At 43.0% G+C, this 26,653-nt stretch overlaps 2 protein-coding genes across 6 annotated transcripts in view; one reads left to right on the forward strand and one right to left on the reverse strand.

Annotated features, from left to right (window-relative positions):
• Positions 1-5,193: 5,193 nt before the first annotated feature.
• pnkp (polynucleotide kinase 3'-phosphatase) overlaps positions 5,194-26,653 on the reverse strand; it is a 35,185-nt gene continuing 13,725 nt past the window's right edge. The window contains exons 1-18 of one of the 2 annotated variants that reach the window (XM_055896321.1): positions 11,297-11,405; positions 10,856-10,979; positions 10,491-10,537; positions 10,083-10,370; positions 9,633-9,893; positions 9,288-9,367; positions 9,088-9,145; positions 8,845-8,952; positions 8,644-8,715; positions 8,172-8,220; positions 7,930-8,000; positions 7,526-7,618; positions 7,284-7,380; positions 7,143-7,204; positions 6,949-7,058; positions 6,343-6,430; positions 5,999-6,066; positions 5,194-5,685 (exon numbers count right to left, since the gene is read on the reverse strand). In XM_055896321.1, the coding sequence (XP_055752296.1) occupies positions 5,565-5,685; positions 5,999-6,066; positions 6,343-6,430; positions 6,949-7,058; positions 7,143-7,204; positions 7,284-7,380; positions 7,526-7,618; positions 7,930-8,000; positions 8,172-8,220; positions 8,644-8,715; positions 8,845-8,952; positions 9,088-9,145; positions 9,288-9,367; positions 9,633-9,893; positions 10,083-10,370; positions 10,491-10,537; positions 10,856-10,979 (1,797 nt within the window). In that variant the 5' untranslated portion in view covers positions 11,297-11,405 and the 3' untranslated portion in view covers positions 5,194-5,564. Of the gene's footprint in view, positions 5,686-5,998; positions 6,067-6,342; positions 6,431-6,948; positions 7,059-7,142; positions 7,205-7,283; positions 7,381-7,525; positions 7,619-7,929; positions 8,001-8,171; positions 8,221-8,643; positions 8,716-8,844; positions 8,953-9,087; positions 9,146-9,287; positions 9,368-9,632; positions 9,894-10,082; positions 10,371-10,490; positions 10,538-10,855; positions 10,980-11,296; positions 11,406-26,653 lie in introns of those variants that run through there. The other variant, XM_055896320.1, reaches the window with a different exon arrangement.
• LOC129832329 (TRPM8 channel-associated factor homolog) lies at positions 16,521-26,336 on the forward strand. Of its 4 annotated transcripts, none has more exons than XM_055896318.1 (9): positions 16,521-16,687; positions 20,599-20,710; positions 20,926-21,581; positions 21,840-22,831; positions 23,051-23,145; positions 23,296-23,509; positions 24,376-24,612; positions 25,071-25,408; positions 25,593-26,336. In XM_055896318.1, the coding sequence occupies exons 3-9, from the start codon at positions 20,950-20,952 to the stop codon at positions 25,833-25,835; spliced, it is 2,751 nt and encodes a 916-aa protein (XP_055752293.1). In that variant the 5' UTR covers positions 16,521-16,687; positions 20,599-20,710; positions 20,926-20,949; the 3' UTR covers positions 25,836-26,336. The 4 variants fall into 4 exon arrangements, with proteins under 4 accessions (XP_055752293.1, XP_055752294.1, XP_055752291.1 ...); XM_055896316.1 differs by lacking the exon at positions 16,521-16,687 and adding an exon at positions 17,095-17,870; XM_055896317.1 differs by lacking the exon at positions 16,521-16,687 and adding an exon at positions 17,884-18,034.

The raw sequence follows: 26,653 nt of genomic DNA on the forward strand, positions 1-26,653 counted from the left end.
TATTGACTTTACCTGAATGGCCGCTCAGCAAGGAAGATTGTACTTTTTGGAGAAATGTCCTCTGGTCTGATGAAACAGAAATAGAACTGTTTTACCATAATGACCATCGTTATGTTTGGAGGAAAAGGGGGGAGGCTTGCAAACCGAAGAACACCATCCCAACCGTGAAGCACGGGGGTGGCAGCATCATGTTGTGGGGGTGCTTTGCTGCAGGAGGGACTGGTGAACTTCACAAAATAGATGGCATCATGAGGGAGGAAAAGTATGTGGATATATTGAAGCAACATCTCAAGACATCAGTCAGGAAGTTAAAGCTTGGTCGCAAATGGGTCTTCCAAATGGACAATGACCCCGAGCATACTTCCAAAGTTGCAGCAAAATGGCTTAAGGACAACAAAGTCAAGGTATTGGAGTGGCCATCACAAAGCCCTGACCTCAATCCTATAGAGAATTTGCGGGCAGAACTGAAAAAGCGTGTGAGAGCAAGGAGGCCTACAACCGTGACTCAGTTACACCAGCTCTGTCAGGAGGAATGGGCCAAAATTCACCCTACTTATTGTGGGAAGCTTGTGGAAGGCTACCCAAAACGTTTGACCCAAGTTAAACAATTTAAAGGCAATGCTACCAAATACTAATTGAGTGCATGTAAACTCTGACCCACTGGGAATGTGATGAAAGAAATAAAAGATTAAATAAATCATTCTCTCTACTAGCAGCCAGCAGCATACCACCCTGCATACCACTACTGGCTTGCTTCTGAAGCTAAGCAGGGTTGGTCCTGGTCAGGCCCTGGATGGGAGACCAGATGCTGCTGGAAGTGGTGTTGGAGGGCCAGTAGGAGGCACTCTTTCCTCTGGTCTAAAAAATATCCCAATGCCCCAGGGCAGTGATTGGGGACACTGCCCTGTGTAGGGTGCCGTCTTTCGGATGGGACGTTAAACGGGTGTCCTGACTCTCTGAGGTCATTAAAGTTCCCATGGCACTTATCGTAAGAGTAGGGGTGTTAACCCCAGTGTCCTGGCTAAATTCCCAATCTGGCCCTCAAACCATCATGGTCACCTAATAATCCCCAGTTTACAATTGGCTCATTCATCCCCCTCCTCTCCCCTGTAACTATTCCCCAGGTCGTTGCTGCAAATGAGAACGTGTTCTCAGTCAACTTACCTGGTAAAATAAAAAAAATAAAAAAATAAAATTCTGACATTTCACATTATTAAAGTAAAGTGGTGATCCTAACTGACCTAAGACAGGGAATTTTTACTAGGATTAAATGTCAGCAATTGTGAAAAACTGAGTTTAAATGTATTTGGCTAAAGTGTATGTAAACTTCCGACTTCAACTGTATATATATATATATATATTTATTTTTATCCCCCGTCCCCGCAGGAGGTCTTTTGCCTTTTGGTAGGCCATCATTGTAAATAAGAATTTGTTCTTAACTGACTTGCCTAGTTAAATAAAGGTTAAATAAAATAAAATACATTGACACAACACAACTGATTGGCTAACACTTTTTTGGTTACTACATGATTCCATATGTGTTATTTCATATTTTTGATGTCTTCACTATTATGCTACAATGTAGAAAATAGTAAAAATAAAGAAAAACCCTTGAATGAGTAGATGTGTCCAAACTTTTGACTAGTATTATAACATTTTGTCATAAAGAGCACATGTTCAACTTCATAAAAAACAAGTTTTCCCATCTGAAGATGTTAAATAAAAAAATGACAATAGTAAGGACCTAAAGGACCTAAATAAAGTAACAGGGTTGACCGTAACAGGGTTGACCGTAACAAGATGAATGATTTCATCTCAAATCAGTCATGAATCCCATTGTGACAGGGGAAAGGGAGCTTGTTGTGTGCAACAGGGAGTGGCAATTTAACGATTTCTAGCCTGTCTATCTATGGATAACAGGGTAGACCAGTTATGCTCGATCCACTCAGTTTTCTGACACTTAACACCAGAAAATAGCTTAAGAAGAGCAGAACCAGCTCACCTGCTTTTACATGATTTGACTATTAGATGTTCAATGTTTCTTTAGAAAAAAACATTGTTAAAGGAAGCTTTCACCATATAAAAAGAACAGTTCAGTTCACGTCACAGGGTTGACCTTAAAATGAGGGACAGACGTAAATGATTCATGAGGGACAGAATTTTGGCACATTTATTCATAAAAAAAATGGATTTATTGAATTCTCCATGTGGTCTATATTAAAGGGCACTTTATTTAATATAACAGGCTTTTAAAATGCAATATCGGTGCACAATTTCTACAAAAAATATCAAGTGACTGTATTTCAGTAATGTGTCTGTATTTCAGTAATATGTGACTGTATTTCAGTAATGTGACTGTATTTAAGTAATGTGTCTGTATTTCAGTAATATGTGACTGTATTTCAGTGAGATTCCTGTATTTCAGTGACAAGTGCATTTTATCATTTTTCTTTAAAACAAATTCTGTTTTAAAGTCTTTGTATGTGGTATATTTAGCAATAGAATGGCTGAACCAGGTAGAATGAAGTCAAAAATGTAGTAGTGATGACACATAAAAGTGTGACCATGTGTTTGGATCCACCAAAAAAGGCTATACCAGGCTGTGGCATGTGAACGTCATCACTGTAAGCCTTATTTAACATAACATGGAAGACTGTACACAATAAACACTATCATAGACATACCTAAATACAGTACCGATGAATCTACAGTAAAATGAAATCCTCCATTCATCCCTCTACTCTCAGGTAGACCTGCCAAGGCTCCATCGTGACCCAGAACTGGATCCTGACCACAGCTCACTGCTTTTCTGTCATCAGAATTTAAGAGAACGTGGACCAAGAGAAAGTGACTGTGAAGTATGGTCAGTACCATACCTAATTGCACATTGGTCTCTGCATTGACCTCAAAATGTTTATGGGTCATTTGGCAATGTGTCTGCCCATTTAGAAATACCAATCTAGAACACAGATTATAGATAACAGACTGATTATTTAGATAAGACTACTGATTATTCAGATTATTAAAAAGGTGATGTCTATTCTGCCTTTCATCCATAAGTAATGCTTACTAGTAAGTATCAAACTCATGCCAATGTCCCCCAGGTTATGAAGGAAAGGTGGTAGCGAAGGTGTTGTCTGTAATCCCGCACCCACAGTACAACATTGATGGACTCAGCGACAAAAACGTGAAAGACTTCTATGACTACGACATTGCTCTGGTTAAGGTTGAAACAATCAAGCTGTCATGGACAGCAAGGTGGGTTGAGCAGCAACACTAGATCATGAAATAATTCCCTTATGCATCGCTCTCATTCCAAACCACAATTCCATCTACTTGGCCAAATCATTCACCAGCAATGACATTGTTACGCACTGTTACAATATTAACATGAGTACTTTATTGCACTCTATTCTTGTGTAACTACATGACTTCCTGTACCTCCCTGTGTTGTTAATCTGGTATGTGTTCTCTATAGGCCCATCTTCTTGACGTGTACCAAGCCCGCCAGCTGAGCCATGAAGATGAGTTCCAACTCTGTGAACAACACGGTAAGATGATTGCTCCTCCTCCTCAACAAGTAGACGGAGTGCAATAACTTTTTTAGCTTGACAAGCCCAACTCAACTAGTTATCCAAGCTGAACTCGTTCCTGATAGAGCGAAAACAATTAGAGTACTGCTGGACATGACAGGTGTCATCCACCCATGAATCAGATCATGTCTAGGCTTGACTTAAGTTCTACGTCTAGTATATACACCCACCACCACGTTCATTTAAATGGTTTGCTCAGTGAGTGACATGGCCTTTGCTTGCTATATAAAGCAGGCAGACTGGCATCGAGGCATTCAGTTACTGTTCGATTGAACGTTAGAATGGGCAAAGTGACCTAAGCGACTTTGAGCGTGGGGTGATCTTTCCAGTACCAAACCAAAAACATCCAGTCAGCGGAGGTCCTGTGGGCGAAACAGCTCATTGATGTGAATGGTTGAATAAAAAACCTGCAGAGTGTATGATAACTGGTTAATGTGTGTGTATCTGCAGAGAGAACCCTGCTATGCCTGGAGGAGACCAGAGCCTACTTCATCAACAATGGGTCTACAGTCAGGGATGCGAAATGCAAGCAAGCACACATTCATACAGGGAGTAAGGTTAGCGGTGCTCAACTACCAAACACACATTCACAAAGGTCATAGGTCAAATCTAACAGGCCTTCTACAGTGTAATCTCTATCGTTGGCTCTACATTTACCACTATTTGTATATGAAGAGTGAACAGTGGTACAAATGTTCAGTGTGAATAAGTTTTGTTTGTCTTCATGTACGGTATGCCTGTAAATGATGTCTAATTGATGTGCATGTTTGTGAAGGGTGGAGTGTTAATTAGCAGCCCCATTGTTTGATGTTCCTATTTGCAGAGGAGGCCTGACTGTGTTAAACAGGCTGAGAACACACTTCTAACTCCTCGCGATGCAACTCTGAATGAATAAGTGCCAGACAGGTTTCTCTGTTCGGGCGGATCTGCCAATCATATAGATGCTGTAACGTGCAAAGGTATGTTTGTAGGAATACACAGCATGGGAAGTCACATTACACAACTCGGAACACATACATACATTCATTCATTCATATACAAATAATATGATAAACCTTTATAATTATTCTCATGCATGATATGATCCAACTTTTCCCAACAGGTGACTCTGAAGGCGCTCTGTTCCTTCTTAACAGACTGCGGTATTTTCAAGTGAGGAACTCCCCTTCCACTAAATCTTCTCCATAAGCATACAGAACAATAACAATCTACCGGTATCTGGTGTTTGGTTCCATTATGCAAAGCTAAGTCTACTTTTTGTATGACTCTATTCAGTGACCAGGCATTATTGGAATTAATCCACACCAGCAGTTCTATTCGATCTTTCCTGCAGGCTGGAGTAGTGAGCTGGGACACCAAGAATGTGTGCGAAGCCCAAGAAAGAAGTGACAGGCCCCTCCTGATGCAAGGGACTTCCACATTAGTGCCATGGGTAAAACAGCACCTGGGGAAGGAGTTGGAGTTTCTACCTATGTGGACAGCTGAGTTTCAACTAGGATTGTCATGCAAAGCTTCAAATATTGCTTTATGGTGGCATACTAGCAGAAAAACATGCATTCAGTTTCCCTACTTTACAGAATAGGATCCATTGAAAAACAAATGAAATTAATAACAATTTATTAAAATATACAATTAATAAAACATTGCTCATGTTTTTTTTTACTTTTTAGGCTTTCTGGAAACAAGTACTGTATATCTGACCAGAAAACATGATACGAAAATATGAAACGCAAGCCAATCAAACAAAAATACTGATGTATGCTGTCTGCTGTGGTTATATTTAGTTAAAACATCTGCACCTTCAAAATGTATGTAGCGTAATAGCAATGATTTGTTGATTAGCAGCAGGTAACTAAATAGTTTGTCTACATACAGCCACAGCATAGAAAAATGTTGGACTGGTACGACTGCCAGATTATTTTCCACCAATAACAATCTGATGAATCTTAGGTTAGAATACCAGCCACCCAATCAGCCTTCAGAGAACTGCCTGAAGAGGGCCTCTGATTGGCTGTCTGTAAAGGTTGGGACAAAATGAATTTGCAGAATTTCTGAAAAGCCTTCCGAGAGACTGGGCACCACAAACTTCTTCCTGTGTGGAGAGAAAGTCTGTTCAGAGTGGGCAAATATATTCAGACATGCATTTATTTTATATGACATATGTATATGCTGCGTTTATACAGGCAACCCAATTCTGGCCAAAAGACCAATTAGTGGAAAAAGATCAATCAGATCAGCTCTTTTGCCAAAAGATCAGAATTAGGCTGGCTCTCTAACACAGCCATAAAGACATATTTGTTATATTAGTGTGCTCTGATCCTTTCAACCCATTGTAGAGGCCAGTGAATCCCTACGTTGAGAATGTGATGCTGTGAAGTCCTTTGATAATATCCAATGTCACTTACTTGTAACTGTGGAAGATCATGTCATTGACTTTGAGGTGCTTGGTGGTGGAGGGGGCCATCTCACGGAACTGTACAGCACAGGAAGAGCCCAATAATGAACAACACTATGCATCAGGGCAGTACCTCAGAGCCTATATTGAACTGGGTGTATCCCATGGCCTGTACATTATAAGGTTTAAGAAGTGTACATTGAACCAGATGGTTGTCGTTTAAGTCCCAGGTTGGGCTATTCTGTGTGTACGATCAGGTCGCAAGTTCATGTCACCCTCTACTCTGAACTGCTGAATAATTAATCATGTGTAGTCTGGTATATACAGTTCAGTAGCGGGAGAGAGGAGACCTACTCTGTTGTTGTGCTTGGCCTGCTCCAGGGAGGCAGAGAAGTTGAAGCACCGACAGGACACGCCCAAACTCTGGCTGACGTCAACATACCTGGAGGGGGACAACGTATAGAAGTTACATGCTATTCCCTACAAACACACTCAATCAAATATCTCTGGTTTGGTTCATGCATGTAGCGGATTTACCACTCTCTGATATGTAAGTGGTTTACATTTACATTTTTTTTTACATTTTAGTCATTTAGCAGACGCTCTTATCCAGAGCGACTTACAGTAGAGTGCATACATTTTATTACATTTTTTTTTTTTATTATTTTTTTTTTTAAATTTCATTACATTTTACATACTGAGACAAGGATATCCCTATCGGCCAAACCCTCCCTAAGCCGGACGACGCTATGCCAATTGTGCATCGCCCCACGGACCTCCCGGTTGCGGCCGGCTGCGACAGAGCCTGGGCGCGAACCCAGCCCAGCCTGGGCGCGAACCCAGAGACTCTGGTGGTGCAGCTAGCACTGCGATGCAGTTCCCTAGACCACTGCGCCACCCGGGAGGCGAACTGCAAACCAAAAGTACTCCACACACTAGTAGGAGCACAGAGACGGGTACCGTTTGCGAGACTCAGGGTCTGGGTTGGTGTTATCCACCGCCACGCTGCGCCCCTCCTTCAGAGCCCGCTCACAGGCCGAAACACAGCTCTGCCACGAGCCCAGGGTGTCCTGACAAACACAGGTCAGGTCAGTGTGTGTATATGCGTGTGTGTGTGGATGTTAAGAGAGCCAACAGCACACTGATCCACTCACCCTGTTCACGTACACGTAACCTTTGGGGACGATGTGTGTGTGGAAAAAGGATGATTTCCCAGCTGGATAAAAAAAAGAAGGGAGGGTTGTCAGTAAAGAGAGGGAGGATGGCAGAAAAATAAGGAATGCACGTCCACTTACAAGCAGGGAAACCCACGGCAATGATTACTTCCTGCTTGGTGGAGGTGAGGGAGGCACTGGGCGGGTCATATAGACCGGCGTTAGAGTCACATTTCCTCTGGAGAGAGAGACACACACACATTCAGATGTGCAAGTGCAAACACATACATAGAGGCTTCAAAAGCTTCACACGTATTCTGTGCAGACAGAATCAGACTGGTCTGTGCAGACAGAATACCACAGATATCCACCCGGTTACTCACAGGGTCAAATGGAGGAAGACTGAAGGGGGCGGTCTTCCAGCCCAGGAAGAACTCCTCTGGAGTGTGGAACTGTAGTCCAAGGTTCAGAGCAAACTAGTCGAGAGAGAGAAAAATCAGTGTCAGGCATTATTAAGATGTACCATGCAGGCATTGCATAACACCTGGTCATAAACTATATCTACACCATAGCAAGAATGACCTTTTATACAGTCAGTAGACACAGAACATTCTTCTCTGCTGATTTGTCTCTACTGAGTTTTAGCATATTGAAATTCCTCATTTCAGCCCACTATTTGAGTCATTTTTCTGTTTGGAGTGTAGGAAGATGCACTGGAACTAGAAGTCAGGACAGACTTGTCGACAAGTGAACAGACTGGTCTACAGGTTAGTACAGGTCCTCTCACCAGTCGGTCGCTGCAGGAAAAGTCCTTCTTCTTCTTGCCAGGAGCCCAGTTAACAGGCCGTCCCGCTGCATCTGTGACAGAGGAGAGAGAAAGGTCTCAGGCTCTCAGCTGCTGGAGGGCGAGTAAGAGTTCATCAAACATGACCATAAGCAGCACATCACTTACAAGAGTCAGGATAAGAATAGGCTAAGTAAGAGGAAGACGTTATGTTGCTATGGGTTGTTCTGTTGTTGTTGACTCACCTCCCACATAGAGACTCTGGCTTTTGTCTACAGCCACACCGCCATTATCCTGAGAGAGGAAAAACATGTTGGACCATGTTTGTTGTTTGGGGGGGTTGGGAGCAGGGAAAAATAAAATTCTAGCTAGAAGCAGATGGACAAATTTCTATTCCCATTCTATTTATTTCCCACACCATGCCCTTGTTGAAGTATGAACATGTAAACACTCACTACTGTAAGTTGCTCTGGATAAGAGTGTCTGCTAAATGACTTAAATGTAATGTAAATGTTGAAGCAGTGACTGGTCTATGTCATGACTCACCAGGGTAATGTGGTCCGAGTGGATGACAAACAACTAGACAATGCTAAATGAAGCTGGCTTTGTGAACCTTTTGCGACACACCTGTGTTGAGGTGGTTTGTAGGAAACAATCATCGTCTACATGTAATCCCTATTCACAATGTCCTATATGATGCGTGCCTTATGGTCTCACCTTCTCACACAGGTGCTCCCACATCCCCATCACTGGCTTCCTGTAGATCCCAGGACCAGACGCCACAAAGACCTGAGACACACACACAGTTATAGGTGTCCACATCTGATTTACACACAATAAAACACTGACAAACACATAGATACAATAGTGAATCTGCTTTCAAGCGCTATCTTTGTGTTTAAATGTTTCTTGACTAACCTGTATGGGGAGCTGTAATGTCTTCAGAATGTTCTCCACTTTAGACTTGAAATCCTCAGGCTTCAGTTTCCCCCTAGATATACCCATCTGATTGGTGAAAAACACAACCTGGGAGGGGCAACAGAGACATCATTAGCTATTAATCTAGCCACATATTACCATTAAAAGGACGGATAAGAAATATTTCTCGTAGAACAGCTTTGCCGTATCCATGCTTGACAATACATTTATGTTTGCTTCTACCTTGTAGCCTTTCTTTAATAAGCTGGCCAATTTGGGTTGGATCTCAGGAAAGAGAATCCTGTAAAGGAGATAAGAGAACAAATATAGGCAAGGAAATGACTCAAGTCAAGAGATGAGGAAGAGGGATGAGGAGAGAGCAAGCAAAGCGAGAGGAGGCCATATGCAAAGCCGCAACTTGACAGAACAGCAGACTGACTGACCTCCAGTCATCTGGGCTGGTGGGAAACACTTTTCCAGAATTGGTGGTGATGATACACCCGTCAATGTCGAACCCAGCAATCTGGGCCAGAAAGAAAGATGGGTCGGCTTTAAAATGATGTTACTAAAAGTAATTGTGTTTGTACTGCTTGGTTGAAAACGAACTTCGAGACAATTAGATTGTTGGTGGAAACAATATGTCCAAAGCGCTCAAATGTAGGCCTAAAACGTTTTCATCCTTGGATGGACAAAGTCAAATCATATTCAGCATCTCATTCAAACAACACACAGACTCATTGGCTTAAATCAAATATTGAGTTTTACAGAATTACCTAGTTAGCTCTTACCTTGGTGCTTCCAGTGACGCCAACAGCAGTGTAGAGCATGAGGTTTCCAATCTGCTGCCAGTGGCTTCGAGAACAGGCTGAGACTAATGGCTGCTGCTGGACACAGTCTCTGCTAGCCCCTGAAGCCCTCTCTGACATTTCCTGGAGGTGTCGGAGCTTCTCCTCAGCAAGCTTCTCAGCCTCGTCCCCACTGTCGGAGCCTGTAGTCCTCCTGCGCTTCTCCTGCGGGTCCTCCTCAGAACTGTGTGACCTCTTGGATGCCTGCGTGAAAAAGAAAAATGCAACCATGGTCAAACTAAACTTCACATAAATTGGAGGTTGGCATTGAGAAAACATGGTGTATTTTGAACAGTTGAAGTGATACGTTAGGTCCTTTCGGTTACTCTAAATATTGCTAGACAAATTAAAATGCATGCCATTTTCTCAGTTAAGATGAATGTGTTCTCATACCTTCTTGGGAGAGGAAACAAAAAAGTCTTGGATGCTGCGTTTGGGACCTGTGCTTTGAACCTCCCTCCCTCTGTCGTTCTTTCCTCCTTTTGTCTTATCCAATGCTTTCAACCTTTCTACAACCTTCCCCTTCTGGGCAGAGGATGAGGAGGTTTCGTTGGAAGCAGAGAACTGCACGCGGAAGGGGTGGCTCTGGTTAACCAGGTAGAGGGTGCTGTCATGGGTCAGTCGGCCAGACTGGCCTCTACCAAGACTCTCACTGCCCAAGGATGAGGGGTTGGGACCGAGCTGAAGAGGAAAACTATACTTTGACAGCAGTTACAGACAGGTTAAGCAGTAGTGTTGAGTGTAAAACTAAGATAAGATAGCGTTGGCCTCAACAACAGGCACATTGTAATCATTTCATACCTGTGTTACAAGTACCTCCTTGTCTGCATAACAGGCCACCAGCTTCACTAGAAGGAATATGACACATTTTATATAGTTGTGCAGTTTAGATAGCTGGCTGGAGTAATCCCACCGGACACCGCATTTAAAAAGCAGCATCCCAATAATCTCTCCTTTCTCCTGAAGTTTACACTCATTCACTACTTTTCACACATTTAAACACATTGAATTGGTGTACGCATGGGCAAGATAGAGTTTCCATATACCATTAATTTATTTTTAAATCCATGAAGGAAAGTGAACAAGTGCACACTTTGGGAGGTAAGATAAATAATTAGAACATGGCCATTGGTACGTATCTAACGTTAGCTAGCTAGTCCTCTTACCCTGGTGTCGGGAGCACTTCTTGTCAATAACTCCAGTCTCTGGACCACGACCTAGGATCACGGCTCGGCCATCAGCTAGTGGGACACGAGCGCCGGATGCACTGAGTAATGTGCACTGCTGCATCTGCAAAGACAAGAGACAGTAGGATGTAGGGAAAAACAAATAACGTACGGTGTCCATAACATATCGGTTTACAATGGGTGTAACATTAATTAGGCATGTCAAATGTTTCTTAAGTCAAGAGCCGAGCAGCAATTCTAAACGTAACTTTACGAAGTGTTGAACGATTATAGCTAGCTTTATAAGTTAAAAAGCTAGCTACTGGCTAGCCATGTATGAGTAAGAGGATTCTTCTCTTCTAAATCATCCATGGTTAAAAGCCAAAGCCAAGCTTTGCATGGTGAACACATCCACATCAGTCATTCAAAAGTGTACTCAACGTTTTCAGTTCACAATCACAACCAGACAAGAGGAGGAATGGAATATTGCCGAGAAATAGGCGGAACACTTTAAAGGTAGCACGTTCCAACTTTCATTGGTCCGTCACAAAAACACTTTCGTTTAGAAACATCCATCTCATATTTGATTCCGACCCTAGTCTGGGCTTCTCTTTCACCATGTTTTGTCATTTTACCCTACAGTCAACTTTTCGTTTTCCCCAATAGGACTGTTCACACTGGTGGAGTCAGTCTCAGAAGGGCTATTAGAATACCCCGCCTGCCGAAAAAACGGTTTGTCAAAACAGACATCTGACTAGCCGAGGTTTACCTCATTCATAGACGCTAACTGCATATTGACATATAATCTTCTGGTCGGGAATGCTTTAGCACATATTGACATATTATCCTCTGGTCGGGGGTGTTTTGTTAAGATCCCCGACGCTCGTTCTGAATGTTAAAATGCATCGCTTGCAGTACGGTTTTGGAACATAAGGAAGTTATCTTTCACATCAGCAATAAATTATTTCCAAAAAACAAAAGGTTAAATTACTACACTCCTTAATAGTGTTAGTTTTCCCACAAGGCCATATCTCCATGTTTCATACTTTTAAAATGTTCCACTTAAAATTGCGGTATTGTGTTACAGAAAGACGTCATTACTATTTCTCTAGGCACTAACTCTGCCATGGTCTGGAGAAATAAATGCAATTTTTTAAAGTGTTTTGTATAAACTCCTTTATACAAAGGCTCATAATGCATTAAGGTCATGTTAATTGACTGCCATTATCTCATAGGACAAAACGTATAAGATCTCCTAAACCTGTGTTACCCTCAGACCTTATTTTCAGCATTTATTCAAAAACCCTATTCTTTCCCCATTCAATATCCCCATGGGGATTGCTGAGCGAACCTGAGGTAATGTATTCCGGGTTTAGGACTAAAGGTGTCGAGCTCGATTGTGTTGGGAAGAAAAGTGCAAGCATCACATTGAAATTTAAGATTAAGGGCTCAATTCAATCCAACCCACATTGCAGTATTTACGCAGTAGCTCTTTTTCCAATGGTCAAATTAACTCACAGATTGGGTCTTGGTAACTGTATAAAAACCTACAACTACAACCAGGGCGACCCTCTCACAGGTATGCTTTCACTTTTTAGAATTAGAAGTGTGTGGGCACGCGATTAATATAGAAATAAAGGATTTTTTTTAAAGAACATAAAAAGATATCTCCCCCATGTGGGATTAGAACTCACAATTGTTTTAGCAGACTGAACCACCAGTCATAGCAGTTGGGAAACAAATACAACTATTTCTTGTTAAAATGGATGTAGCAACGACTATAGATGTATAACCCTCATCCTCCTTGACATAGTAGAGCATATTTAAAGGATATGTTTCTTCATTTGTAACATTGTGTGATTTCAGTGGTAGCACCACAGGTCCAAGATGTGATGGGGGATAGGCTAACCCAGTTGTTCTCAAACCTCTCGTTGTGGACCCCCAGCCGGTTCATGTATTTGATCTATTTCAGAACTAGCACACCTGATTAAATTTGTCAACTAACCCTTGATTAGGTGGATCAGGTGAACTAGTTCAGGGCTAAAACAAAATTATTAAATGTCTGAGGTCCCTGAGGAGAACCACTGGGCTAACCAGGTAAAACTAGTTGGAGGGTATGACATAGTAATACATCAGCTGTAAAACTGTTTTATATAGGCTATGATGGCACCATATTTTTCCTAATCAGGTCATATGTTTTTTTAAAATAGACAACTACTGATTGGACAATGGAACTAACAGGGCTGAGTTTTCTTTATGCAGAGTTGCATTGTGTAGGCCGTTGCATCTGTAATTAAAAAGTTACTCACACAGTATGCCATCACTATTGTGTTGATTGATTAATTACAGTCAATAATTTTGGATTGATAAGGTCTAGGTAGCCTAGCCACCCAAAGTTTGATCACATTCACATTCTCTTAAAACAAATAAAGGCCTATTTTAGGCTATAAATACATGACTTTACTGCTTCGTTTCACCTGGCCAGAGGGGATCAGAGCGCATAGGCTTCTCTAGGCTACCTGCAGCTGAAGCACAGATTAATTGTGCAAGTGTTGGCACATCATGAGGCAAATCACTATTTTAGGCAAATCACTACAATCACTATTTTAGTAGTTATTCAAAGTAAATAAGGCATACTTTTATGACTGCTGAATTCCAGTGGTGGAAAAAGTACCCAATTGTCATACTTGAGTAAAAGTAATACCTTAATAGAAAATGTAAAAGTGAAAGTCACCCAGTAAAATACTACTTGAGTAAAAGTCTAAAATTATTTGGCTTAAAATATACTTAAGTATTAAAAGTAAATGTAATTGATAAAATGTATTTAAGTAAAAATATAAAATAATTTCAAAGTCCTTATATTAAGCAACCCAGACGGCATCATTTTATTGTTTAATTTTTATTTATTTATTTATCTATTTATGGATAGCCAGGGGCACTCTCCAACACTCAGACATAATTTACAAACAAAGCATATGTTTCGTGAGTCCACCAGATAAGAGGCTGTAGGGATGACCAGGGATGTTCTTTTGATAAGTGTGTGAAATAAAAAAATGTATTGTCCTGCTAAGCATTCAAAATGTAATAAGTACTTTTGGTTGTCAGGGAAAATGTATGAAAAAAAAGTACATAATTTTCTTTGGGAATGTAGTGAAGTAAAAGTTGTCAAAAATATAAAGAGTAAAGTACAGATACCCCCAAAAAACTACTTAAGTAGTACTTTCAAGTATTTTTACACCACTGCTGAATATCAATACCTCGCAAAGCAACTGCTCTCTACAGTACGTATCCCCTATTGATCTCGCATTATTCTCTCTTACATAGCAGGCGTAAAAGAATCAGACCAGACAAGTAACCACGCAATCGATTATGGTCATTGTAGTTAATAATCATGTTTTCTGCACTATGTAGAACATTGGCCTTTTGGAAACTACAACTCCCTATTACATTGCACAGTTCGGCATGATCTGATCTATTTTTGTACAAACTGTAGCGCAATGTGCGCATTGAGCTCACAGAAAGGAACGAAATTAAATTCAAATAATTTAATTGACGTCAGTCAATTAGTTGTTTAAAAACGTAAAAATAAGCAACATTTAGGTTAATCCCTCAGCACAATGAGTTGGTTTAGGGGAAGAGTTCGCTAAACGGGTTACATTTAGGAGAAGGGTTTGTTAACATGCTATGTAGTTCGAAAGTTTAGGGGAAGGGTTTGCTAACATGCTATGTAGTTGTTCGCCCACCCTCCTTTTGTTATTGCCTAAAGCAACCTATTTCATTTGAGTGTCCCGGATTCACGTTTACTATGTTAAGTCTAGTCTATGCGCCGATGTGTGAGATGAGGTGGGAATCACGATGTCAATGGTAGAGTTGAACAGCTAGGGGCAAGATGTGCTAGATTTACTACTATAATAAATATCACCTTTGCAAGAACTGTTAAAAAGACCAGAATTGATGTGTTCGACTATAACTATCCCTAAAACATCAGGTATTTTTTTTCATTAAATGTAGTTTTGAAAGGGTGGGTATAATTTGTGGAACGTTCCAACAGGAATATGTTCCAAAAACGTCGTAAAGTACAAGGTTGCTAACAAACAACGCATACAAAGTAGCATGATCAATTCACCTAGCTAACTAGCTGCTGAATAGGCATCAACCCACCACGTAGCTTATTCTTAATGTTTGTCCATAGGCTCCAGAGTGAAGACAGACATTTTTCGGAATAAACGTGGTGAGTGACAAACGTAATGAAATAGCCCACTCCCTAACTTTGTATGCGTTGTTGTTGGTAACCTTGTTATTTACGAAGCTTCTGGAACAGATTCCTGTTGGAATGTTCCACAAATTATACCCACCCCTCTTGAAATCAATGTTTTTTGGTTGGCCTACATTTTAGGCAGTCATGCGTATGTCCACTACAGTGGAATTGCCCAGTTTGATTGATGTATTAGGTGTAAACGCTAACCGCTAGTTAGCGGTGGTGCGCGCTAGCAGCCTTTCAGTCGGTGACGTCACTTGCTCTGAGACCTTGAAGTAGTGGTTCCCCTTGCTCTGCAAGGAACACGGCTTTTGTGGAGCGATGGGTAACGATGCTTCGTGGGTGTCAGTTGTTGATGTGTGTAGAGGGTCCCTGGTTCGCGCCCGGGGCGTGGGGACAGACGTAAAGTTAAACTGTTACATAGGCAACCCTTCTGGGGGGTGGGACAGAATGGCAGGGTGAGTGGTCCCATTAAAATAAAATGTTATTTGTTACATGCACCGAATACAACAGGTGTAGACCTTGCAGTGAAAGGCTTACTTACAAGCCCTTTACCAACAATGCAGTTTTAAGAAAAATACCTAAAAAAATTAAAGTTACAAATAATTACAGAGCAGCAGTAAAATAACAATAGCGAGGCTATATATGGGGGTACCGGTAACGAGTCAATGTGCGGGGGCACCAGTTAATCGAGGTAATTGAGGTAATATATACATGTAGGTAGGGTTATTAAAGGGAATTATGCATAGATAATAATAGAGTAGCATCTGTGTAAAAGGGGGGGGGGGGGGAAATGCAAATAGTCTGGGTAGCCATTTGATTAGATGTTCAGTAGTCTTATGTCTTGGTGGTAGAAGCTGTTTAGAAGCCTCTTGGACCTAGACTTGGCGCCCCGGGACCGCTTGCTGTGCGGTAGCAGAGAGAACAGTCTATGACTAGGGTGGCTGGAGTCTTTGACAATTTTTAGGTCCTTCCTCTGACACCGCCTGATATAGAGGTCCTGGATGGCAGGAAGCTTGGCCCCAGTGATGTACTGGGCTGTACGCACTTCCCATTGTAGCGCCTTGTGGTCAGAGGCCGAGCAGTTGCCATACCAGACAGTGATGCAGCCAGTCAGGATGCTCTCGGTGGTGCAGCTATAGAACCTTTTGAGGAACTGAGGATCCATGCCAAATCTTTTTAGTCTCCTGAGGGGGAATATGTTTTGTCGTGCCCTTTTCAAGACTGTCTTGGTGTGCTTGGACCATGTTAGTTTGTTGGTGATGTGGACACCAAAGAACTTGAAGCTCTCAACCTGCACCACTACAGCCCGTCGATGAGAATGGGGGCGTGCTCAGTCCTCCTTTTCCCGTAGTCCACCCTTACCACCTGGGGTGGCCCAGGATCCAGTTGCAGAGGGAGGTGTTTAGTCCCAGGGTTCTTAGCTTAGTTATGAGCTTTGAGGGCACAATGGTGTTGAACGCTGAGCTGTAGTCAATGAATAGCATTCTCACATAGGTGTTCCTTTTGCCCAGGTGTGAAAGGGCAGTGTGGAGTGCAATAGAGATTGCGTTATCTGTGGATCTGTTGGGCAGGTATGCAAATTGGAGTGGGTCTAGGTTTTCTGGGATAATGGTGTTGATGTGTGAGCCATATACTGAGCTCTTGAACTTTAAATTGAATTCAAGCCCTAATTTGAGTTTGACGACCGTCACAGTTAAAGTTACGTTTCTTACTGTATTTTTTCCCCTATTTCAATTAGTTTGGTGGTTTACCGAACATCACTTTTCCACTTTGTTGTACTTCAAGTAAGTTTAGCGAAGACTAGCTAACAATAAATCAGTGTTAGCTAGCTAGTAACATTAGGTGGAAGCTAGCAAAATGTGGAGGGAGCTGTCGTAACCGAGGTGGATACTGTCAACTAGTTGGAAGATTTTGACACTCCTCCAGAAGTAACGGTACCGACTTCGGAGTAAATTCGTTTTCGGTACAGGTGTCCAATAAATCCCCTTCGAAACCCTCCAACCTGAAGAGATTACGAGACAGTGACGCCGGGCAGACTCAACCACCCCAGCCTATCACCAATGAAGGCAATCCAGGGTTTAAACAAGAAATTTGACGAACAAGCTATTCGGTTGAATGGCTTTAATGAGAGGATTCATAAAAAGACCCTCTAGATTGCAGACGCTTCCAAAACGACAGATTTGAATGTAGCAGGCATTAAGGGTATCACCACTGTTGAAAAATGACATTGATGCCCTGACAAAAGAAAACGAGGAGCTGCGCACAAGCCAGTGCTGAACAGGATGGATACAAGCGCCGATGGGGGCTGAGACTGAACGGGTTACCTGAAACTGATGGTGAGAATATCAGAGGGATTGTGCTTGTCATTATTGGGAAGTTTGTTCCATATCACTGCTACCCTGAACATCGCGGTATATGTTGTACACAGTCTCGGAGACAAGAGAAAGGAGAAGAACAGAAAGACAGGTCATCATTATGTTTGCGTTGAGCGGTTGAGGAACGTGAGAGACGAGGTTTGGAGAGCTGCGAAGCTGGCGCCGATCTGCAGGGAGAAAGGCATTCGCTTTGCAGAAGAATTGAGCAAGCGCGACAGGGATGCCCGTGCGAAGCTGTGGCCACAAGTCGATGTGGCAAGAAGCAGGTGGTAAAAGCATTCTTTCGCCAGGGGTTTGCTGTCATTGGCCGCCGCAGGGTGGAGGCACGTGACTGACTGATTCACGTTTTACGAGTTGAAGCCATATACCTTTTCAACTGGTGAGTTTATTCATGCAATCGTTTATCTGAACACGGCATATAGGTGATATTGCATAGGGCGGTAATGTTTGTTTGTAGTGGCGAGGTTTGGATGTGAGCATTAAACAACGTAAGAATACTAAATGTGTTTTTTGTTCTTCATTTTGTTTCAAGATCGATATTATGTAAGCACATCTCCATTTATTTTCAATATGGCTTGATTAGCCTTCAGATATGTATTTATTTTAAGTTTGAGAGTTCAATTGAAGATGTAAACTATTAATATAAGATGTGTTATTGCACGATCTATCCATTTATTTTCCTGTGTATGGTCGTTACTGTTCGTCAAGTTCATTTTGATGGGCGTATGTTACTTTTATATTATTCAGGCCCCTGTTTATTTTAGACAACTCTTTTTCTAGGATACTCTACAATATTTATCTTTCCTTTTTATCCTTGAACACCAAGGGGTTACGTAACAATATAAAACGCAAGGCTCTTTTTCGTTTTTGGAAAGATTCATTAAAGGCCAATTGTTTTTTTATTTCTAGAGACACATTCCTCAGATGCTGACTTAAAAAATGTGGTGACAAGATCATTTTTAGCCATGGCTCATCTCATTCTGCTGGTGTGGCAATACTTTTCAGACGTTTTCCAGGTACAGTTTTAGAAAGCAGGTGTGATGATGAGGGTCACTGGATATCTATTGTTTTCGAATGTAAAGGGTCACGTTACATATTGGTAAATATGTATGGTTATAACATACAGTCAGATTCTCCAAGCAGATATTATTATTGTTGATATTAACAGGCTGAGCAATAAACTTGATTTAAATGAAGATGAAAAAGCCAAGCTTGCTAAATGCCAATGTGAACTGGACGACATAAACAACGATAAGGCACAAGGTGCCTTCATCCATTCAAAGGGCAAATGGATTGAGAAAGGTGAAAAAAACGCAGGCTAGGAATAGTATTTCATCCATTTATGTAAATGACACTATCTGATGATCTTGAAGTGATTAATAAGAAAATACACTCTTTCTACAGTACGCTGTATCAATCTCATCTTTCGGAAGGCGACTTCGATTCCTTTTTATGGTTTCAGTTAATAACTCTGTTAAGCCTATAGAATCAAGGTTTAAGAAACTCTGTGATTCTGATATAGATATGACTGAGTTGGACCAAGCCATTAAACAAATCCTATTGGTAAATCTCCTGCACCGGATGGCTTGACTCCTGAATTCTATTGACATTTCTGGCTTGATATTAGAGTTATTGCTTTCGGTATACAAAGAGGGTATTGCTAATGCTATCTTACCACCTTCTTTGATACAGGGACTAATAGTTCTTATTCCCAAACCAAAGCAGGACTCTCTTTACCTGGACACCAATTACGTTGTTGGCAACTGGCTATAAGTTACTAGCCCATGTCTATGCCAAACGTTTCAGATAGAGAATCTTTAAACAACGATAATAGGATTAATTCCATAAGAGTTTCATTAAGTCAGTGGCTGCAACGTGATATCTCAATTTTGGGTTGCATTATTTTGTCCAAGACTGATTGTTTATCTAGAATCATATACCCAAGTCTGTCCCTTTTTCTTTCTTCTAATAACATTTAAAAAAAAGTCAATTCTGTAATATTTAGATTTGTTTGGAGGAATACAAGATATTATATTCGGAAATCTCAATTAGTGAAAGACTTAAGATGGTGGAGGTTTACAGGCTATTGATTTTTAGTCGTTAGTGGGTACTTTTAGAATGAAATGGTTGAATTTATGTCTGTCTAATCCTATTTCTATGTGGTATCATATCCCTAACAGTCAGTTTAATAAACTTGGTGGACTTGAATTCCTAATGTATGTGATTTGTTAGGCAACACTGGGGAGTTTCTGGCGTTTGATGAGTTCATTGGTAAATTTCAGGTTAAACTACTCAGAGAGAATATATTTAAGGTTTGCAAAGTAATTCCACTTCCTTTACTTGGACTTATTAAGTACACTTTGTTATATTATGAGGTTGTTCTCTCTTTTCTAAGTTTACAAATGAATCACTTGAACCTTTTGGATAAAATATTCAACAATAAGTGGATACGATTGGGAGTTAATTAAGTAATTTTTGGTGATTACAATTCAATATATTGCTATGGAAGTGACCAACCCATGCTATGGTTAAAAACGACTACCTTTACCTTAATTTTCCAGTTATCCCAAAAGGTAAAGAAACCAAAACATTTTTTTCTTACATATACCCTGTTAATGATTTCTTGCACAAAATATTAAATTTTGACAAAATGCCTTGTGTTTTTTGTTCCTCTGATTCAGAATCTATAGAGCATTTATTTGTTTCATGCCGCCATTCTAGTAAACTATGGATTGAAATTCATTAATGGTTGTGTATATAATCTCCAGAATTCCCTAAATTTACCTTTGATGATGTTAAATGGCATTATGCTTATTTCTGTAATTCCGATCATAACTATTTTTTTAAACATTATTGTTGTTATTCTTGCAATAAATAAAACAAATAAAAAATAAGCATTAGGCAACCCTTCTGGTATCTGAAGGACTCCACCCATGTGAGTACACTGTTAGCTATTCATACAGACTCACTGTTGACAGATGCCTCCCTTTCCCCTGCCCTGCCTTGTCTGCTCAGGTCACAGTTGCCAGTTATTGGCCACACACACCCCTCCCTTCTCCTTTCGCTTGGTTTGCTGATATGATGATCTCTTTCTTCCCTTCATTCAGACTGTTCCAAGTATGCTAAGTGGAATGTAACACAGCTTGCTGCTCTGCTTGCTCTGAACTCCATTTTCCTCTTGATTCTGATCGTCGGCGGTTGGTTTTCCTTTGTATCTAGGTAGGTTTTACAGATGCCTTCTTTTGTTCTGAATTATTTATGATACTTTTGTTGTAGAGATTACCGCAACGTAAAATTCAGAAACTTGTTTTTGTCATAGCAACAGTTTAAAGAGTTAAATGCATGTACATGGACTTGTCAGCCTCCAGTACTTATACTGTTTAATACATATCTGTCTTTTAAAATCCTTTTTTTCCCTTCTCCACCACCTACAGGATCGTCAGCCTACTGACTAAGCCATGACCCAAACCAGCATGTCCCGTGAGGAGGCCTACACTGCCCTGATGAGGGGGGTCAAGGAGCTGGACCTCAGCGGGCCAAACATACCCAGCAGCTTAGTACTGATCGGGGACCAAGCCTTCCCGCTGGCCATGAACGCCTGTGGCCAGGTCCTGATGGCTGCCTCCTTCTACGGCCGAGGCCGGGTGGTGGTGCTGGGCCACGAGGGCTACCTCACCGCCTTTCCTACCCTAGTGGAGAATGCCCTAACCTGGCTGACAGGCTCCTCCTGTGACAGCACTACCGTGGGCGTCCACCAGAGCTGTAAGGCCGTAGCCGACAACCTCAGCCACTCCAGCCTCCAACCCAAGTTGGGGGGCTTCTGCGAGGGCCTGGGAGTGTATGTCACAGATGCGTACTGCGTGGGCCCAGAGGTGAAGGAACTGGTGGGGTTCCTGAAGGTGGGGGGCGGGCTGCTGATTGCTGGTCAGGCGTGTAGCTGGGCGGAGGAACACCCCAAACAGAACACCCTGCTGGGTTTCCCTGGGAACAAGGTTTCCAGCGTGGCTGGCATCTACTTCTCGGAGCACCTTGGAGAGCTGGGTACTCTCCCTGTGCCTCCACAGATCCCTTCCAACTGGCTGGCTGTGGCGTAAGTATTGGGCAGTTCATAGAGAAGGTGGCATATTAATATAGAGATACTGTAGTAAAACGGAAATGTGTACATGGTGGTATTTTGTGCCTGATCACCTCCTAGAACCAGGTGTGAAGAAAACAAAGAAGGGTTTTTATTTAACTCCAGAAATCACCTGGTTAAATAAATGTAATTTATTTTATTTTTTTAGCTATTTTTATGTGTCTAAGTTATCTTGTCTATCATACCTACACTTTCACTCTCTTCTTTCCCTAGGATAGGCAAGGACTTCAAGGATGACCTGGAGTTCCTGCTGGAGGGCGTGACTGAGTTTGATATCCAGGGCGGGGCTATTTGCTCAGAGGTGCTGGTACACGGCCCTCTCGCATTCCCCATCGGCACCACAAAGGACTGCAGGTCCTTTCTGGCCGGGGCATACTACGGACAGGGCCGAGTCATCGTGATCACCCACGAGGGATATTTGGGCCGAGAGCAGATGTCCCCCTTCATGCTCAATGCCGTGCGCTGGTTAGACGAGGGCCGTAACGGCTTGGTAGGCGTCCTGCCCCAGCTCGGCGCCGCCCACACCCTGCTGAGCAAGTCGGGCATGCGCTGTGAGAAGAGCGGCTTCAGGAAGGAGCTTAGCGTCTACGTCTGCACCTCCTACAGCGACGCCCAGGCCGATGAAATCCAGGACTTTGTGGCCGAGGGCGGGGGTCTGCTGATCGGGGGTCACGCCTGGTACTGGGCCCAGACAAATCCAGGCCACAACACCATGACAGGGTACGCAGGCAACCACATCCTCAACAAGATGGGCCTCAGCATGATGGGGAACACTCTGGACGCAGGCTGCTACAAGGCCCCAGTCCCGGGTCAGACCTGCTCTGAGGGCTTCCACTTCCGCCACCTGCTGCGCCGCTTTGCCGGCCACGTGACCCAGGGCGAGACGCTGACGGAGAATGAGGAGGCAGGTCTGAAGAAGCTTGGCAGCGACTGCGCCAATTACCTGCACATGCGGGCGCACGACTGTGCCTCGTACACCTCGGTGCTGGCCATGCTCACTGACGTGCTGAAGGAGACGGGCATCCCCCAGGTGTGCCACAGCTGCCCGGTGATAAGCGCCAAGGACCACCTGCTGCTCAATGTTGGCGCGCAGGTGTACAAGGTGTGCCAGGACCCAGATGCCCTACTGCCTTACCTGATCAAGGACCAGCCCATGATGCCTGCCTTGTCCAATGCCAGGGTTAGGATCAACTGTAATACAGCAGGTCAGTTAGCTCTCATTTGCACTCTAAAATAGTGGATCATGGTTAAGGAGATGGTTAAGTCTTGGGAAGCAATGGGTGCAAGAAAATACCTTTCGCCATAGCTACTCTGCTTATGTGCAATTTCATTGGTTAGTTTGGGTATACATGTTTCTAACCACACACTCACTATTATTCTATACAGTTGTGTTTGAATATAACCACTGCTGAACATTGTCTTAGGAGGAGAGGAGTGGCTCAGCACTGGTCTGTTCCTTTCCCCTGGGATGAGGACGTACATGGCCATGCCACCACAAATCGTCAACCAGGGCTGGAAGGTATCCATTACTGCTTTTTGTTATGTCTTATCATTCTAAAGTCTATTGAATCAATGTTTTATTTGTTTTGAGATCAAGCCCTTTACATGTTGATGCAAAAGCACTTTGTGGATTGATTGATTGACTGACTGATGCCCCTGTTACCATCAGGTCCAGATAGGCTGTCAGACTGACAACATTGGGAATTCGAACGAGCTGAGGCGAGCGCCAGTGGTTCATGAGCGCTTCCCCATAGACTCAGAGATGATGCAGGTGTGGAACCTGTGGGGCGGTCTCCTCTATCTCATCGCCCCTCCTAAGACCCAGGTGGAGGGGTTGGAGGTCATCATTCAGGGGGCTGTGCCGGCCCCCTACTACAAGACTGGTAAGTGGGTGGGTGTGAGAGGGAGGGAGGTGGGGCTCGATGATGCATTTTACACTTTGGTCTTATAATGCATCCAAGTGATGTATTACAAGGGTGTTATAACTCATGACGGCTTATAGCAAGTGTTATAATGCGCCAAGTGTGCCATTATTATATGTGCGTGCCTCATAGAAAGTGTTACAGAGAGGGTATTTCAATGAGACTAACCTGGATAAATACCAGGTGAATAAAAGATAACACAAAGTACATACACCATAAAAGAACAAAGTACATTACTCCATCCAGCCCCCTCATTTACTCATTTACAATGTCTGTCTGGGACCCTTTTGACTTCATCCAGGCAAAATATATCTTTTCACCTCTTTTTTTATTAATTTCCCAGAGTTGTATTCATGTATTCTGATCTGCTATTCATGTATTCCTAATACATAATTGAGTTGCTTCCTGCTCGCTGTGGCCATTTTGAATGTACGATGATGACGGCTGATTAAAGAGGAAATGACAGAGCCTTTGTTCTGCGTGAAACATCTGTAGAATACAGAGATACACTAAGCTTAGAACAGCGATGCTCTCAGATACTGTGTAACTGCAGCTGTGTTATTAAAACTGAACTCCCTGCTGTTATGAGAATTGATATTCAATGTGCTACTCATCATTGTGGTAAGAAATCACACTGTACCGAATGTTTGTCTGGTAATATTCATCTTGAAGGCCATTTAATGTATGTTGCTCACCAATGCTAGGCCGATTGATTTCATGATTGATTATGAAGATGTACACAGCCTAGTCATAACACCTTGTGAAAATAATAAATTCAGTGAAATGATCCAGGATTTTCCTCCAACCCTTGCCTCTTTCCTCTCTAGGCATGACCACACCTGCAGACTGGGCAGTTCTGCGGACCGCCCCTTCCCCCTGGGCAGAGATGGAGTTTGAGAACATCATCCTGACCGTCCACTCTGACGTGGTCCGAGGTCTGGATCGGCCTGACCTGGTGGCAGCTCTCTGGGATGACATCATGAGGGGGGTAGCTGACCTGGCCTCCGTCCCCGCCAAGTTCCCCCGCAAGGAGCGCTTTGTGGCCGACGTCCAGATTTCCCATGGTCAGCGCCTGTCCCTTTTATTTCTTAGCATGGATAAACTGTCTTGACTGGAATTGACTATGGTAGGGGACTAGGGATCGTGTAATTGCTGGATATGAACAGGAAAAAGAGAAATTATCTGAAAAGACATTGACCCAAATATAATTTTTTTTTATTTTGAGTCAGGTAGGATAGTCCCTATACAGTTTCTAAGGGAGCAAGAGTGACCTACACTCTTAGAAAAAGAGCTTCTATCTAGAACCCATAAGGGTTCTTCGGCTGTCCTCATAGGAGAAGACTTTTGGTTCCAGGTAGAACCATTTTTGCTTCAATATAGAACTCTAAAGGGTTCTACCTATCGGGACAGCTGTAGAACCCTTTTGGAACCATTTTTCAAAGAGTGTATTGGAGTGGACTGCACAACCTCTGCCCTGCAAGTATCCAGACATTGAGCTGACCCTCTCCCCCCCCACCCACAGGCTTCATGCATGCAGGCTACCCTATCATGATACATTCCTCCTCCGCCCCAGACCTGGTAAACCCTGTGGCAGCCCGCAGCTCGGGCCTGTGGGGAGCAATCCACGAGCTGGGCCACAACCAGCAGAGAGGAGTCTGGGAGTTCCCCTCACACACCACTGAGTGCACGTGTAACCTGTGGTCCGTGTACGTGCACGAGGAGGTGTTGGGGGTGAAACGGGATCAGGCCCACCCCAACATGACGCTGGCCAACCGACAGAGCCGTGCCGAGGGGTACGCTAAAGGGGGCAGGAATCTGGCCAGCTGGGACATGTGGGTGGCACTGGAGACCTACATGCAGGTGACAGGAGATTCTAGTGATGTATACTGTGTAGTACGCCCTGCTGCAGAGTATGTTGTGTACAAACCCTACAGTTAGTGCTTGTGAAAGACCAATAGGAAAATATAGATGCTTAAAAAAAGTTACTTTATCTCGGGTTGAGTTTGTGTAAGCAGTTTCTCTTTGTCGTCCTCGTTCCCACCAGCTCCAGGACCAGTTTGGCTGGGACGCCTTCAAGAAGGTGTTTGCTGCCTACCACACCATGCAGAACGTGCCCAATGACAACCAGGGAAAGATGAACCTGTATGCTGAGACCTTCTCCCTGGCGGTCGAGAGGAACCTGGCTCCCTTCTTCAAGGCCTGGGGCTGGCCCATTGAGCCCGCTACAGAGGAAAAGCTCTCTAACATGCCAGTGTGGAGCGACCACCCTATGACCCAGTATGGCTGAACTATAGAGGAGGTCACCCCCTTATATTGGGGGTCACAGGTCAGGGATTGCTGGTGAAGGGTAGGTATCGTTTGGTGACGGGTGAAGGTGAAGGAGTGGTGACTAGGAGTGTGTTGGCCTGGTGTAGAAATGCTACTGCACGAATCATGGTTGCGTTTGTTGTGCAAAGAAATAAATAATTGTAACGGTTTTTGAAGTCGTCACAAAGGCCTGGCTGAGGAGATTGGGGGTCTATTGTTGACTATAAATGCAGTTGTATATTCTAGTGGACTTCAGACGAGTCCTTGCAAGTGCCTTATTTATAATAAGTTGGATGTTTTACAAGGTCTTTCATTTTAATGTAGTTATGTGCACAGTAAGGCACCTTATTCTGAAGTCTCATGTGTTTTTGATACTGTATACAAAGCTAAAGAAATGTACCTCTTGTTATATACTTTATATTATTCTTGCTTATTCCTAGAAAGCACATATAAAGAATAATAAAATATGTATCTCTCCAAACATAGTTCTTTATTTATCCACTGTAGTTCATGATGTCATTTTCACAGTAGGAAGCACTTGACTTGGCTGAAAGACTGGTGCTGATGTGTGAACTGAAGTTTTAGCTCACATTGCCACTGTCAAATAATGATTAGAAACCCATGATTGGGAGAAACTACTCCTCGGGCACTGCCTGGCAGTTGTTGTGAAACAGCTCCCCTACTGGTGCGTTGGAGTACTGCTGCAGGAAACCGTTCAGCTCCAGCAGTGAACGCTGGTCCACTCGGTTCTGCTCGGTGTTGAGGGCGGTGGCGCCACCGCTACGGACCGGCTCACCG

The sequence above is a fragment of the Salvelinus fontinalis genome, chromosome 33, assembly GCF_029448725.1.
Source record: "Salvelinus fontinalis isolate EN_2023a chromosome 33, ASM2944872v1, whole genome shotgun sequence".
NCBI lineage: Eukaryota > Metazoa > Chordata > Actinopteri > Salmoniformes > Salmonidae > Salvelinus > Salvelinus fontinalis.

Excerpts from the sequence above, each read along its gene's own strand:
- LOC129832329 (XM_055896318.1), top strand. The coding sequence starts at position 20,950 with ATGACCCAAACCAGCATGTCCCGTGAGGAGGCCTACACTGCCCTGATG. Across the intron at positions 22,832-23,050 it reads GATCAACTGTAATACAGCAG|GAGGAGAGGAGTGGCTCAGC; the intron begins GTCAGTTAGCTC and ends ACATTGTCTTAG. Across the intron at positions 24,613-25,070 it reads CGACGTCCAGATTTCCCATG|GCTTCATGCATGCAGGCTAC; the intron begins GTCAGCGCCTGT and ends CCCCACCCACAG.